Below are 15,559 nucleotides of genomic sequence, written 5' to 3' on the forward strand. Positions count from 1 at the left end.
GGGGGGTAAGAATTGATTTCACTTTGAATTGATGTATTCCTCCCAGTGCTGCTGGATTTGAATTTTCTACAAATTGTCAGGATTAACACAAAGAAGCAGCATTTTTACAGGATAGTCACATATTAGAATATAAACAGCAGATAATAGCCGGTGTGGTGGGCTGTAGCCTGAAATGGCAAGCGAGACTCTTTATTCCATATCCATGCGCGCGGTATTTTATTATGCAGTGTGTTTGCATGCATAAAGCTCATATTTAGATGCAATTGGAAGCAATCTTGTTATATTCACAGAGGCCATAGAGGAAGACATCAATCTATAAACATGATTTATCTACTGCGCACTATCTACCGAGGCATTAGCACAGACCCTCTATTCTGGATCTTATTACCTGACTGTATGCTCAAACCTCAGACCTGAGCAGCATTTCAAACCTCAACAAGTCTCAAATTAAGGCTTGATGTGAATTAGTGTTTCTCTTAAGGTTTTGCTGAATGGCATCTGCAAATGCAACATAATTGGAAAACCACTCTTGTTTTTCTTGATTATAAAAACATGCAAGTTTGAGCTGCTGTTCAGAACGCGCAGGATGCTTTCGAGTTACATTTACCTGCGTTATGTTTCGTTTTTTTGTTTTTTTTTAACAGTTTACTGCTCTCAATGACCTCCACTTCCAGGAACTGGAACATTATCAGCAACTCTGTCTCTCATTATGTCTCAGCTTTTTGTGAACTAAATCAAATGAGCTTATTAGCCCCGGGTCCCTGATCTTACACGTCTGTAGTTCCAGATGGGCAGGACAACTAGTTCACCTTTATCCCCGTTGGTTCATATAATGCGCGGCGCACCTGCAGCAGCCAAAAGCGCAGCACTCCATGGAAACTGAAGTCATTTCTAATACTGTGTGATTGAGGTCTGCCACAGGCTACGGCAACAGACAAGCTCTGTGAAGGAGATAATGATGCATGCACACACAGCTGTCAGTCTGCCAGCTAAGGGGAATCGTCTTTGAGGAAAATAAAAACAGACTGTAGCCGATATAATGCAGTATTTGTATAGGAAATGATGGGTTTGGGAAATAGAGTGGAACGGGGTGTTAGAGCTGTTGCTACAAGGAGAGGAGATCTGCTGAGAATCTCCCCAGCCCAGAGAGTCTCACACAGATTCCTCTCTTTGCAGCGTTAGTATATTATGCATTCATTCTGAACACACGCATGGGGGTCTGTTTAAAAGATACGTCCGACCAAATCACAAAATTATTAATTTTTTTTTCATTTACCATAATGGTATCTAACCATGCAGACAGCCTTGGTTTAATTAGCGCGGGGGGTTCTGTCTGCACCCCATAATAATGGAGGTCAATGGAATTTAGTTTGTGGTGCTCATAGTATTGGAAAATCAATCAGCAATATGTCTTCCCAGAAACAGTTTCTCTGGATAATCTACAGACAACAAGGGGATCATTTCTTTAGTTAGAAAGTGGGTCCAACGATTTATTTTTTTTTTATATTCAAATGACAAATGATTATCACCTGACTCTACAGGTACCCCTTCACGTTTTAGCATCTTTCAGTTCATGGTTTTGATTTATTCGCTCTCATGAGACTCATTTCCAGATGCAGCTGTTTTCAGCTAAAACAAAGGTTTGATGAACCCATCATCCAGCACCAGACAACAGATAGACAACGTTAGCAGCTGGAGCAAGAAGGAAAGTTGATTATTTGGCTTACACCACAACAAATAGGACTCCAAGTGAGTGCTGTTGTTGCTCGGATGTGTAAACGGGAAACTGTTGTTTGCTAACAGTTTACCCATAACAATTTTATTAGGTGATAATATGTACGTTTTAAATTTGTTCTGATGCCTCTCAAAAGAAACTATAAACAGAATAAATGAATAAATAAATGTGAGAGTCACAAGCAAAATTCAGTTCACCTCCATTGTGTTGGGGTGGAGAAATCTCAGATACAAATATCTGAAATCTTGAACAAATTAGGTTTTGAGATCTGAAAAAAAATACCAAGATGGGATTTTTTTTGTGTGTTTTTTTTGGGGAGGTTATCTGGGTTGACTTGACCTCCTTGAAAGAGAGGTAGAAGCAGAGTAAATGAAGGTGTTGTGTGGTCAGAAAGAAAGACCTGTTTACAAGAAGCTGTTGAGGACCTGTGGATGAGTCGGCTGCTGCACCTCAGGGGACTGTTGTTAGAGCTCTTTTAGTAACAAGCCGGACTAATCCCTGCCTTCTTCTGAGGCACATGCTCTAATAGCCTTGTAGTACAGTCATTTTCTGTGTGTCAGTAGTCAGGACAACAGTTCCTGATACAGGTGCTCTCTTCAAACACACCTCTGTTCACTGACTCTGAACACTGGTGCGAAAAAAAAAATGTAAATTGTCGCCTTCGCTGTTCGGGGGTTGTTCTGTTTAGTGCTTTTTCTCCCCGCCTGTCTCTCTCCTCCTCCCTCCCTCCCTCCCTCCTTTCATATTGGAAGGTGAGGTTGTTGTTGTTGAAGGCCTGGCTAAAACTTGGATGTGTTTGTGTAATAACAGTAACTAGTATCCATCGTCATGCCTTAGACTGGGAGCTGAATGCATTCCTCATTAAATTCAGAATAGCTCTCAGCCACAGTGCCATAAAAATATCTCTTCTTATGCTGCAGTTGCATTCGCAGGCAAAAACAGGCAAGAAAATAACACCAGTGATGAAAATACTTCTGTATTATTGATGTTAAATCCCCCTGAGGTTGACCTAATATGAATCACTCTACTGTTACTTTCTGCTGCAAAATGTTTTGCAGTTTATCGACAATGATCTCTCTCTGTATAATTATGAGAAATTAATTAACACTTGTATCATCTATCAACCTACGGAGGTTTTGATGATTAATAAAAACAATGTACTCTGTCCACCCACACACTCTGCCTCACTCTGTGGGCACATTGTGTAATTTTTTGATGATTGCAGTGATAGAGATGCTTGAAGTATTACTGTTCATTAAATTTTTTTTTTTTTTTTTTGTGCTGTCAGTGTGTCTCAAATGACTCTGCGCAGAAACATGCCTCGAGCGCAGGAACAGAGGAATAACTCTGCTGTCAGATGTAACAAAGTGAGAATTATGAGCACATCAAAAATGCCTGATATCAGTACGTGAAATGCAACGGTGGCTACAGTCAGCAACAAAATGATGGAGAGGAGGGAGCGTTTAATACTCACCGCTTTACATATGGAAAATCAAGAGTTTAGTTTTGGTTTCAGACGCGGGGGCGACACAGTGAAGTCTGTGGTTGTTCAGCTATTCATTTACATTTATATTAACCTAGCAAATAACAATAATGACACTGGTCTGTCTGCCTTCCGTACACCCAACAAAAGAATTAAAAATGTGCCTTGCAATACAAAGAGGATCAGGACAGGCTTGTGTCTGAGTCACGAAAGTAAACAGAAATTAGCTCCTGGAATTAGCTCCTTTCTGTTAACTGCATAAGGATCCGCTTTGGGTGGTAAAAACAAAAATTTATATAAAATTGAAAGTTATTTGAAAAGGCTTAGGAGGCAGATCAGTGTTGTTGAGTTGTGTTTTTGTGGTGCAAAGTTTGCAGGTCTCATAGTATGTTGGAAAAATACCAGAATTTGCCTTTAACATTGCTGTGAAAGAGATTTTCATGAGCTCCGTTCTGCTCCTGGATTACAACAGCTGGGCAGTCAGAGGACAATGGGAGGAGAGATTTTCAAAATAATGATTTTAAATCTAACTGAAACTGTAAAAGAGACAGGGATATGCCCCCCCCCCCCCCCCCCCCTTGTGCAAAATAGCATACAGTATATCTTCATTTCAGTCTGAAAGGCAAATGTACCTCATTTAAAATTCTTATATATATTCAGTGGGATGTATGCTGTGAATGTATGTGCTCAGACATTGAATATTCCCGTTTAACATCTTGTTTTCTTGAGGTTGGTCTGATAGTTTGTGTCAGTAACTTGTAACATGTGTTTCACAAACCTCGCCTTCCAGGAAAACATCAGGTATTTACTCAGAAATGAGCTGGAGAAAAGAGACATTAGCTCAGACGTGCTTTTTAATAGAATAGAAAGTCAGCAACTGGATTTCCAGTCGCCTCCTGAAGCTGTGGTCAGAAACATGCAGTCCTCGAGCAGGAATGCTTGAAATCTCTCCCAACCTCTGAGATCTTTGATGTATAGTGAAGACGCAGTGTCGCCTGTCACTGCTGGCAGAGGAATCAGTCATCGCTGCCTGTTTTATATTCTCTCTGGTACTGTTGCCTTGCTGCTTTGGAGCCTCCCTTGTCACATCCCTGTGCCTCCAGTGGAGTTAAAATGTTCCACCAAAGTGTAATATCACTTCACTGATCACACATTTAATGCTCCGCTGCTCTACAGATTAAAGTCTGTGTCTCAAGAGTTGTATCAGAGGGTGTTTTGTATCATGATTTGTTATGTTTTATTCATTATTTTGTTAGGTTGTATTTACTTTGGCTCTGTTTTTTCTTCTTTTTTTTGCTTTCTGACAGGCACTATTATCGTTGCGTATGAGTCATATTTCGAATCTCATGAATCACATTCTATTCAGTTCTATTGTATTCTGTTTTATTCTAATTTGGAGTACAACACTCAGCTTCTGTTTTCCATCGACAAAGTTCCCCTTTCCGCCAGATCTATTGCTTCATTATGGGGACTTTTTACATACATAAAAATGCATCTGCTCAGTGTGTGAGTTTAAATACTGTCTGTCATGCTGCTTTATGTTTTATGACTGGCTGTAAATTTCCAATGCACCACTGTAACCCTGTATGTTAGACCTGACTGACCTTCTTTTGTCCGTGTGTGGGCGTATTCACAGCTAGTGTTTCGTTTACTGATTTAACCCAGGGGCGGATTTCTCCCTCTCACCTGTGCAGATACACACTGGTCCCAAAGCTGCGGTTATTGTGGTCTGCACTCGCAGGATGTTTTACAGATGACTTTACATTGTGTTTGGCTAAACATCCTTTATGTCCTCTGCCCTCTCACTGTGTAACTCACTAAAGAGTGACTTTAAATTGACTGAGTGGATCTCTCTCGGAGAATTCATATTGATTATAACAGAGCTGGGACGTAACTCTGCTTGTCAATGCCTCTGTGCTGCTTAACTGAGCTGAATGGTCACTGCATATTTGCTCTAAAGATCTGGTTTGTAAACAGGATGTTTTGTCTTTTTATTGTATTTTGTATTTGCATTTCACATCATAGTATGTTGTCTTTTTGAGCATGTCACTCTTACTTAAAATTTCTTTCATCTAATTGAGAAATTTGATTACACAAAAGGTGAATTATTTTTATTACAGAGTTGTACTGTATTCTGTTCTGTCCTGGGGGACATACTGTACTGACAATGCCATGTATTGCAACATGAATGTTACCTTTGGCTGTGAGCTATGCTGATAATTGCTGAGTGGGTGTCAGTCCTTTAGTGAATTTGCAACCAAGTGAGACAACAAAATATGTCAAAACATGTTTTTCACCTACCGCTGCTTGTTCTAGTCATGCCTTACTCATCCTCCTCCTCCTTCACCTCCCTGTCTGAACTTGGACCTCATTATGGTGAGGGGAAGTTGAAAATAAACTGAAGAATTAAGAGTTTGAGTAAAGATGTGAGTGGGAGTTTTGTTTCAGGAAAGTGCAGCTAATAGATTCTTCTTCAGTCAGTCACAATTTGTCCGGGGGATGAAAACTCTTGAGATGTAACTATTTCACATCTGATGAGTCAGAACAGTTGTTGCATCTGTAAAGAGATTTACGTTTCATTTGTATGTAACTGACAAAATGTTGTTTATCGAGCTCATCAGATTTTATAGCCGGATGTTTGAACCAGAGTTGTGTTGATGATCATTAGTGACTTTTACATTTTAGTGTTTCTCAACAACTTTATAAGTGATTTATTCCAGCTTGACCTTTATAAATGTTCATAAAATGAATGATCAGCATTCATAACAGCCTCACTGCACATTTCTGTAATATGATTACTGAGACGATTGCGAAATAACAAGAGTGTCCCATCACTGTGGTTTCTGAGTCTACTGCCATACTAACTTACTTATTCATATCAGTCCTCTGAGCTAAACGCCCACAGGCTAACAAGCTCACAGTTACAATGCTAACATGGTGAAGTTAAGCAGGAATAATTTTCACTATTGTTTTTAGTTTAGCATGTTAACATTTGCTAATTAACACAAATTACGGCTGAGACTGATAGGAGTTAGTAGGCACGACTATTTTTGAAGGTATTTGGTCATAAACTAAAATATTAGACAAATTAAAATTTTGACCTGCTGGATGAATAATCATCAAATTACTATTCATCCTGAGAGAAACATAAATGTGTGCACCAAACTTCATGGTTATCTAGTCAATAGTTGTCGAGACATTTCAGTAGTTGACTGACCAACCAAAATTTCCATCCCTTCACCCATATCCACTACTGCGGCTGAAGAAATGGGTAATAGCTGCACACATCTGTAGTTGTGACAAATTATTTCAGTCATTAGTGTAATTCCAAACTGCAGAGTGAACAGATGAGTTGGCTGCTAATCTACTAAAGCACACCAAAGTATTTTTTTTTGGATCCCTCAGCTTTTCATTTCAATTTGCCAATCAAATACCGAAAAAAAAAAAAAAAAAAATGTGCATAATCAGAGCGATCATTTGTCCATCTGCTTCAAAGAGGATTTTTGAAACCGCCCTCCTTTAAAGAGACAATCATTAAGTGAACACATGTAGACACTGAGCCAGTCAATTTTGTGAGCGTTATCAACTGAGGCATCCATCAGCTGAATTCTCCAGTCGGCTTGATATGTCTCTCCATTCCCAGCAGCCTCTCAATCAATCAGTCCATTTTGTTGTGGTTCCCTGTGGCTCGACTCTGTTGATGCATAGAACTGTCAGAACCCTTCCTGAGCTGTCTCTAATGAGTTTTTCATTATCATTGACATCAACTGAATAGCAATGAAACAGAGGTATTAGGGCTGTACTAAATGAATATGTGTGTGTGTGTGTGTGTGTGTGTGTGTGTGTGTGTAGTGGGGGTGGTAGTAGAAATTATTAGACATGGCCGTGTTGTAAATCTGTTAAGAGCTGAGGGCGTTCGGCTGCATCCGGAGATCAAGTTGTCAGGCTGTGCATCTCGCCGCTAAAGTCATTGTGACTTCCATGGCTCAGGGGTTGTGCTCTGTGACAAGACATGATGGATTCACACCCCAGGGAATACCCCTCACCTGTATGTGTGTGTGTGTGTGTGTGTGTGTGTGTGTGTGTGTGTGTGTGTGTGTGTGTGTGCATGTGCCTTCTGGGGCCAGGCAAGAGTCCTCAGGTCACATCAAGGCACGTCTCCAAGTCATGTCAGTGACCCAGATAAGCAGAAACGACAGAGTGAGAAATAAGTAACTCAATGGGAACTTAGTAACTTGGTCAGCAGCCATTTTTTTGTTGTATGACTGTTGTGCCCATTTTTGGCTTGTTGAGGGAAGTATCGTGTATACTTAAATGATCTCTTTCTTTTCTAGTACACTGACAAAAACACTTAATGCCCACAGAGGGGTAAAAATATCACATCTCCCAGGCTGCTATAAAATCACTATTCTGTGATGTTAGCTTTGTTTTTCACAGACTATAAATGTCTATGTTTCCATTCTAGAAAATCAATCTGCGCAGAGTCGGTCTGCATTTGATTTTCTTTGTGTTATTCTAAAGCCGAGCATTCCTCCCTTATGCAACAGTGCCACGAGGAGAGCAGATCAGAAGGTCTGCACAATGTCTGCAGCACAGGAAATATTGTCTTCGCTTGACCTTGTGTGCCTGTTCGTGCATGTTTACAAAAATACACCGCTGCAGCATACGGCCCCCAGTTTACAGTGATATCTACCTGGGTTTTTGTTTGACTGCGTCCGGGTCGTCCTTTATCACTAAGTCAATGAATTCAAACCCGCTCACTGTCGTGTCACCACGTGTTATGCAGCAGCGCTTTGCTGTAATTGCAGCATTTTCTTACGCAGCAGTATTTGACCCGATGAAAAATGTAAACAGACAGCCAGGTTATGTAACTCAGTATAGGGTGTCAGGGGGTTAGTGATTGGACTAAAAACAGTACCGCGCTGAGAGTGTGACCTCACTCAGACCTATGCGACGTTTGTTTAAACCGATGTCACGTTAAAAAATAAATGTCCTACAAGTCAAAGCTGTAAGCATTAGTTATCTGTCATGTTTGTGCTTTTTTAATGTTCTGTATACTGTATGTCTGGCATGTAGCCAGCAGTTAGTGTTCTCAAGATTTTATCTAGAGTAAAAGTATATTTATATTTTGCGTCTTGATTAATTACATATGTATTTTTTTTTCTCGGAGGCCCAAGCATCACAGATGAGCTGAGGCTATAAATGTAATGATATGAGACATTATCTATTCAATGAATATTTAGTGCTTGTGTATCTGTCCCTTCAAAATTAACCATGAGTAAATAAATAAATAATAGGGTTTATGTAATTTCTCAGCATTAATGAGTAATTGGCAGAATAAAAGAGGCAGCGTGAGCGGCAGAGTGAGAAAAACACTGAAGGAAGAAACACACCCAGTGCTTTCTAAGTAAAGATTACACTGCTGAAAACTTGTTTGGTTTTTTTTTGTGCCAAAGGGATGACAAATGCACAACAAATGCCCTTGGAATTTTCCCCCCGTGTTGTTTCTCCACAGCGGAGCAGTTGTGAAAATAACAACATGAAGTGATAGGTTGCTGAGTCGTGATCATTTTACCCCTTTTTTTTAATGACTGCCTCTTAGTTTTATTCAGCTCCAGTCTTATTGTAAAATTCTGTTGATGGGAATTTGATCCGACAAAAAATAATCACAGGGTCCTTTTGGCAGAGAACAACCTTGGATGTGATTTAATTGTCATTGCAGATGGAAGGAAAGAACGTTGACGCTGTGAAATACGTGACTGAACTTGGACTATTTGAAGTTTCTCTCTCTTTCTTTATTTCTCCCTTTCTCTTTCTCTCCCTCTCTCCCTCTCTCTCTCTCTCTCTTTTTCTCTCCTTTGAGCTTATCTCTGTTTGTGTTGCTGCGTGGAGGCAAGGCACTCTTCCAAGAAGTTACATTACTGTCGCGGATTGACATAAACGTGGGTGTACAAAGGACTTGGAGGGCTTAAATACTTTATTGTGTGTGTAATGTGAACTGAGCAATTATATCTGCCAGCCTTTCAAACAAAGAGCTCCTATCAGGCAGGTTCATGTGTTTTTAATTAACAGCGTTCAGCTTTAAGTCATGAGCAGGCTAACCAGAGAGAAACCAAAAATAGATCCATGATGATCAGTGCATCTGAGGTGTATATGAGGTGTATAATGTAATTCTTTATGATGCAGAAACAGCTGTCTGTGCAGTCCTGCTGTGAAAAACAAGACAAAACATTATTATATTGTATTTTATATGCTGTTGTGGTGAGAAAAACATTCAAGCTCCGAGTTTTTGTAGCATCTGTATCAAATATTTCTCTTAGCAGGGACTGTTTGTTTAAAATTTCTTCCCTTTTGTGGGTTTGTGGGTTAACCAGCGTCTGTCATTTACAGCATTATACTAACTGCTTGACTGTTACGACGCCCTCATGTGAAATATTCAAAATACATCTGTCTGAATTTAAATGTAGTTTCTCTTTTAGGCTGAGAGGGGACTTGAGGATCGTGTTTACTAGCACATTGGAGCAATTTGGCAGCCTGCTACCCCATTCAGCACAATGTTGCACTAATCCAGTTTAAAAATAATTAGCTACAGGCTAGCAGGCCTGTGAAATTCCTTTCCCTGATTGTTAATGTTCCTGTCATAGCCTCCATCCTTTTTCAGCAAAAAGTCGATGTTCCCGGAGAGGAAATGGATTTCTGGCTATAAAAGTTTTCACATCTCTTTTATTCTTCCTTTTCAAATGAAATATGTGAAGATAAAAATATTAGACTTAACCAAATGTTGGCAGCAAAGAGGTGAAAAGACATAGTGATTTTTATCACACAGTGCTGCAATAGCACACGCTTTTCCACCTAAATGGATGTTCTCATTATCACTGTTTTCCTTTCCCTCAGCTCCAAACCTGAAGGGGCGACCTCGGAAGAAGAAACTGTCCATTTCTCAGAGGAGGGACTCCCAGGGTCAGGCTCAGGGTCAAGGGTCATCAGGGTCAACCCAGGGGTCAACAGCAGTGGCAGCACAGGACCCCTGCAGCCCAGAGAGCAAAACTACTACTAAGGTAAGATAAGGCCAGATAAAATTAGATCAAATAACGTGAGAAATTCACACACGGAGACAGACTGAGAGGTAATACAAAACAATTAAATAAGAGATTAAAGAAATTAGAAAGATGAGGCTGAAAAGGCTTCATGTAATATACACATCACAATAGCTCAGACAGCACAAAAGGCAGCACTCGTGGAAATCTTTCTCAGATAAATAAAGCATGTTATACAGGAAACAGTAACTTAAAGTCTCCTTTCATGCTGCTGTGGTGCGGTAGTGACACCTTGACTTGTGTCAACCAGCTGCTTTCTAGGTCAGCAGTTACAGAAACAAGGTGGCAGCATTTTAATTTGTGATTCACTGTGAGAGACACAGCAACAGTGCGGTGCAGCAGTACAGCGTTACATGCTGCACAGTGCACGCAGCGCACGTGACTGTGAAGGCCACACGTTACATTACAGGTTGACATAGTGGACATATTTAGCAGGTGGAGGGTTTTTTCTATGGGAGAAGCTTTTGTTCAGGGCAACTACAGAAAATGTTTATTACTCATGTTGTTTTATCAAACCACTTCAAGGTTTTTTCAGATGCTGATGGAAGCAGTTTTTTTCTAATAAATTACAGTGAAAGATTACAGTTCCCTAACAGAATATGAATTGATATTGAATTTACTGTCACATAAGATTAAGATTAAGATTAAGAAAAGCAGCAAACCGTCACAAAAGACAAGCTGGGACTGGTATTTTCTTTAACTTAGATAATGATTTAAATGATTAATCATCGAATTAATCTTCTATTTGCTGACTATTTTTCTGTCGATCGATTAATCAACCAATCGTCGCAGCTCCAAACCAACATAATTTGTTTTCATCTGACTAATTTGCTCATTTATAGATCAGCTCGTGATAGCTTTCCAGCTTTTCAGCAGCACTCTCTTTGTCTGTGTGTCTTTTCTCTTCCTCCAACCACAACAATAGACATTTAAACACATTCAACATGGTCCCTCAGTGGAACAAGATGTTTTCACTTCTTTTTTTTTTTTCCCCACTGCGTTTTCTCAAAACAAGAGGCAGGGAAGAATCACTCAACTACTAATGAAATCATGTTCCTTGATGAAGAAAATGGAGGGCTAATTTGTATTGCGTTGGCAGTATCTCAAAGAAATCAGTGAGATTTTGAAAGACTTGTATCATTGATTGTGTATTTTTCAGTGCTTCTTTTTATCGAGCCCCTCTGCGACAGTGGTTGTAATATTCAAAGTGAAGGAAATATCTACCCTGAAAGCTACTTCCACAGCTTTTATTCCTATGACCTTGGAGCAGTCAAATCAATATTAGCAATTCTCTCTCGAAGCTGCAGTCAAACTAATCTGTTCCTAATCTTTGATGACAAGAAGAGCTGCTTTATTGATAATCAATGAGAGGCTGCCTCTGTGGCCTGTAAGAATATTTGTTTGTGCTCAAGCCCAAACACTTTTCATCCAAACCGTCTGACATCATTTGAATAACACTCTGTTAAGGGTTCAATTTTCATCTAAAATTACATCCACTGACTCTTTACGATCTCTCTCTGCAGGTCAAACCCAACTGTAAAACGGTACCCAACGGAAAAATAACCCCAGCAGCCAAACACAAGGCCAACGGCCTCGGCAAGAAATCCTCGGCTGAAGACAAGGAGAGAGGGAAGGATAAGGAAAAGGAAAAGGAGGAGAGGAACGAGAAGGAGGAGAAGAAAGAGGAGGAAACATCAGAGGAGAGTCGAGCGGAGGAGCAGTCTTTCTTAGTAGCACTCTACAAGTACATGAAAGACAGAGACACGCCCATAGAGAGGATTCCCTTCCTCGGCTTCAAACAGAGTGAGTAGGACGACTTATTCTCTTATTCCCTAACTGGCAATGTTTAAACAACAGTGTACTGTAGTTTAAACAACAGTGTACTGTAGTTTAAACTCAGTAGTCTAATGGTAAAGCTTGTGTGGATACATTTTACCTGGTTTATTTAGGAGATTTAGGTAATAACACCACTGAAGTCTGAAAAGGGATTAAAAACTATCGGTGTGGGAACAGGCATAAAAGTAGGCCTACAAACAGCTATTCAGAATTTCCATGCAAAGAGAAGAAAAAAAAAACACACACACACACACACACACTTGAACCTCGAAGCAGCTTGTGCAAAGAGATAAGAAACAGAAGTATATGTTTCAAATTAGAGTTTAGATATCAGAGTGAAACTGCACTCTGTAAGTCATACAAAAGTGAAATATGCAGGGGAAAACCACTGTGTGGATTTTAATCAGCATCTCTAACCACACCTCACCTGTAGTGCCCCCCCCGTCATGATCAGTTGAGAAAGCAGTAGCTGCTTTTGAGTCAAGTCAGGGGGAAGATTTGGTCCTGACTATACAGAATATGAGAGTTTGAGAGGAAGAAGTGGGAGTGGCTGCCACCTACTACAGGCCTTATACCATAAGTCAAATGCTGTTTACCTTTAAATCTGCAGTAGTAATAAACTAAAGGAATAATTGTTGAATATGTAGAGAGAAATCATGTCTCTCAGTTTGTAAGAGACTCCGGAGGCTCCCTGTCAGAGCACGTTTTGCTCGGCTTTCATATAAGGAGAGAGTATCTTCTCACACTTGTCAAAGGGGTTTCCTGTGAAGGCCAAGAACGTCCTCTAACTGTGTTAAAAGAACATCACATGTATGGGAAACACGTCTGCGCGAGATGAAAGATTTCTGATATAGGTCGTATGCTTAGCTTGCACTCGGTGTACACAGGACAGAGAGGAGAAACATGCTCGTAAACATCATAAAGGGCACACTTTGGTCTCTTGAAACTGAAAAACTGCTTCTTCTTTTTCTTCTTTTTTTACGTTTTTGATCTGGAGACAAGACACATGAGAACGTGAGCTCTCTTCTCAAACTGTGGTTTTCACATTTTTTTCTCAGTCTTTATTCAAGGAATAAAAATCACATTTGCATTAATGTCAAAAGGAGCCAAGAAAGATTTAGCCGTTCACATCAGATCACAGCACCACAACATCAGCAAATTAACGAGAGGCAGGAGAGGGAGAGAGATGTCTATTGAATTTAACAGTGACAGTTTATAGCTCAGTAAAACTCATTACACTAAACTGTTACATGAAGGTAAGCTGTGGTCGCCTCGACTCTGCTAACCTCACCGTGGTATTTTGACAATCCTGTCATCTAGACTGCCGACACGTTGTAGCTTAAATGGGTCATTGTGGTTGAGGGAGATAGGGGGGGTGGGGGGGGTGGAGAGAGATGTTGGGAGAATTACATACCCAACATGTTTTACTTTTGGTTGGCATTTCTCAGTTTGAGCTGAGAATAAAGTCGAGGTCCACGCGCCAACTGTTTTACATACAGTACATGCTTTGAATCTCAAAAGCAGACACATCATAAGCAAGGCCCTCATTAAATGGTGAAATCATGCTGTTTAAACTTCGTCCTTGGCAGCGAGCACACATCAGCACATGTAAAGAGGAGGGAGAAAAAAAAAAAAAAGAAGGGAAACACATTATAATTAATACAACAAACCCCTCAGATGTAATCAGGTGCCGTTTTCATGCTCTTCCTTCAACTCGCTACAAATGCATTAAAAGATCAAAGAAGTCACTTTCCTGTAATGGAAAATTGAAAATATGTTATTTAAGTTGCATTTGAGTAATAATCTTTTTATGAAGTTCTCTGGAGTTGAACAAAGCAACAGATGGTTGAATGATTTACCAGACTTACCCGTGCTTTGTTGGCTGCTCTGCTAAAAATATCCATTTGATTCACGTCCAAAAAGAAAAACCCCCTATCTGAATCCAAACATGGACTATTAATGTATATTCCACCTCATCTCCGAGCTGTGGAGTCTGCGTTTGTGACTGTTGACGGCCCAGCAGAGACATATGAACTATTAAATTGCAGTGAATCTGCCTTTACCACAACTGGCTCATTACATATTTGAAATCCAGTCATTTTAATTTTGCTGCTTTGACACAGTGCCCACTTGTTTGCCTGCCTCACTCTCATGTCGAATTTATATTTCACTTCAGGGGCTGCATGTATTAAACATCTTAGAGCAGAGGTGCTGATCTGAGGCCAGTCAGCCTCTTAACTCCACGTCTGTAATAATCACATGTATTTTACACTGACTTCCATCATAAATTTCAAAGTAACTTGTTGACAAGCTGTTGCTGGACACATTCATGGCACCTAATGAGGTTTTTAATCAATGTGCTGATTATTTTCTTCATAATTTGACATATTCAGATTTCTTGTTTAGTTTGACCAACAATCCAAAACCCAAAGATATTTAAACTTTACTGTCACAGAAAACAAAAACAAAGAAGCACATCTTGGCGATGACTAGATTATCAGTATTTAAGGCTGCAACTAATGATTAATCTACCAATTATTTGTCTTTTCATTAACTGATTATTCGTTGTGTGAATGTGAAATGTCAAAAATGTTCATCACGATGTCTCAGGGTCCAAGGGGACGTCTTCAGATATCTTGTTTTGTCCAACCAACAGTTACAAGCCCAAAGATATTTAGCAAAATGACACAAAACAACTGGATCCAGACTGTTTGACATTTTTCACTATTCCTGCTTAAAAAAATTACTGAAAATACAAATTCATTGATTATAAAAATAGCTGCAGATTATTTTTCTTTCCATCAACTAATTGTCTCAGCTGTAAAAACCTTTTTCACCTTTCTTTAGATCTAGTGTATGTAACGCCTCTATTCATCTGTCCTTGACTAACTGTGCAAAAAAGAAAAAAGAAATAAATGCAGCTCTATATTACTTCAGTGAAGTCATTCATAGAGGCTGAATGCACGCTAGCACCTGAATCACAGGAAATGACAGAAAATAGTTGGCTGTTACATTTGAGGAACAGTACAGCCGGAGAAGAAAACTGTGGCTGCAGTTTATTCATGCGAGTTTGCTGTCCTTCTATTTTTTATCACTTGGTTAATATTGACTCTACAGCTGCTGCCATTGATGTTGTATTGGTGCTGAAAGAAATGAGAGCTAGAGTGAACTGAGGAGGAATAAAACAGGAATAGTTGTGGTTATATTGTATCTTCTGAATGTCCTTGATCTGCAAGATTAACAAGTAACTGTGTGTGTGTGTGTGTGTGTGTGTGTGTGTGTGTGTGTGTGTGTGTGTGTGTGTGTGTGTGTGTGTGTGGTGTGTGTGTGCATGAGCTTCTCTAAACCAAAGCCTGTGTGTGTGTGTGTGTGTGTGTGTGTGTGTGTGTGTGTGTGTGTGTGTGTGCA

General features: G+C 39.8%; 1 protein-coding gene across 2 annotated transcripts in view; it reads left to right on the top strand.

Annotated features, from left to right (window-relative positions):
- arid5b (AT-rich interaction domain 5B) overlaps nt 1-15,559 on the top strand; it is a 76,477-nt gene that overhangs the window by 45,269 nt on the left and 15,649 nt on the right. For both annotated transcript variants that reach the window (XM_023394407.2, XM_087170438.1), the window contains exons 5-6: nt 10,113-10,276; nt 11,839-12,118. In XM_023394407.2, the coding sequence (XP_023250175.1) occupies nt 10,113-10,276; nt 11,839-12,118 (444 nt within the window). The remainder of the gene's footprint in view (nt 1-10,112; nt 10,277-11,838; nt 12,119-15,559) is intronic.

This window comes from Seriola lalandi, unplaced genomic scaffold (genome assembly GCF_002814215.2).
Source record: "Seriola lalandi dorsalis isolate HSWRI2012SDOR001 ecotype SW California unplaced genomic scaffold, Sedor1 jcf7180002054948, whole genome shotgun sequence".
NCBI classification, from domain to species: Eukaryota; Metazoa; Chordata; class Actinopteri; order Carangiformes; family Carangidae; genus Seriola; species Seriola lalandi.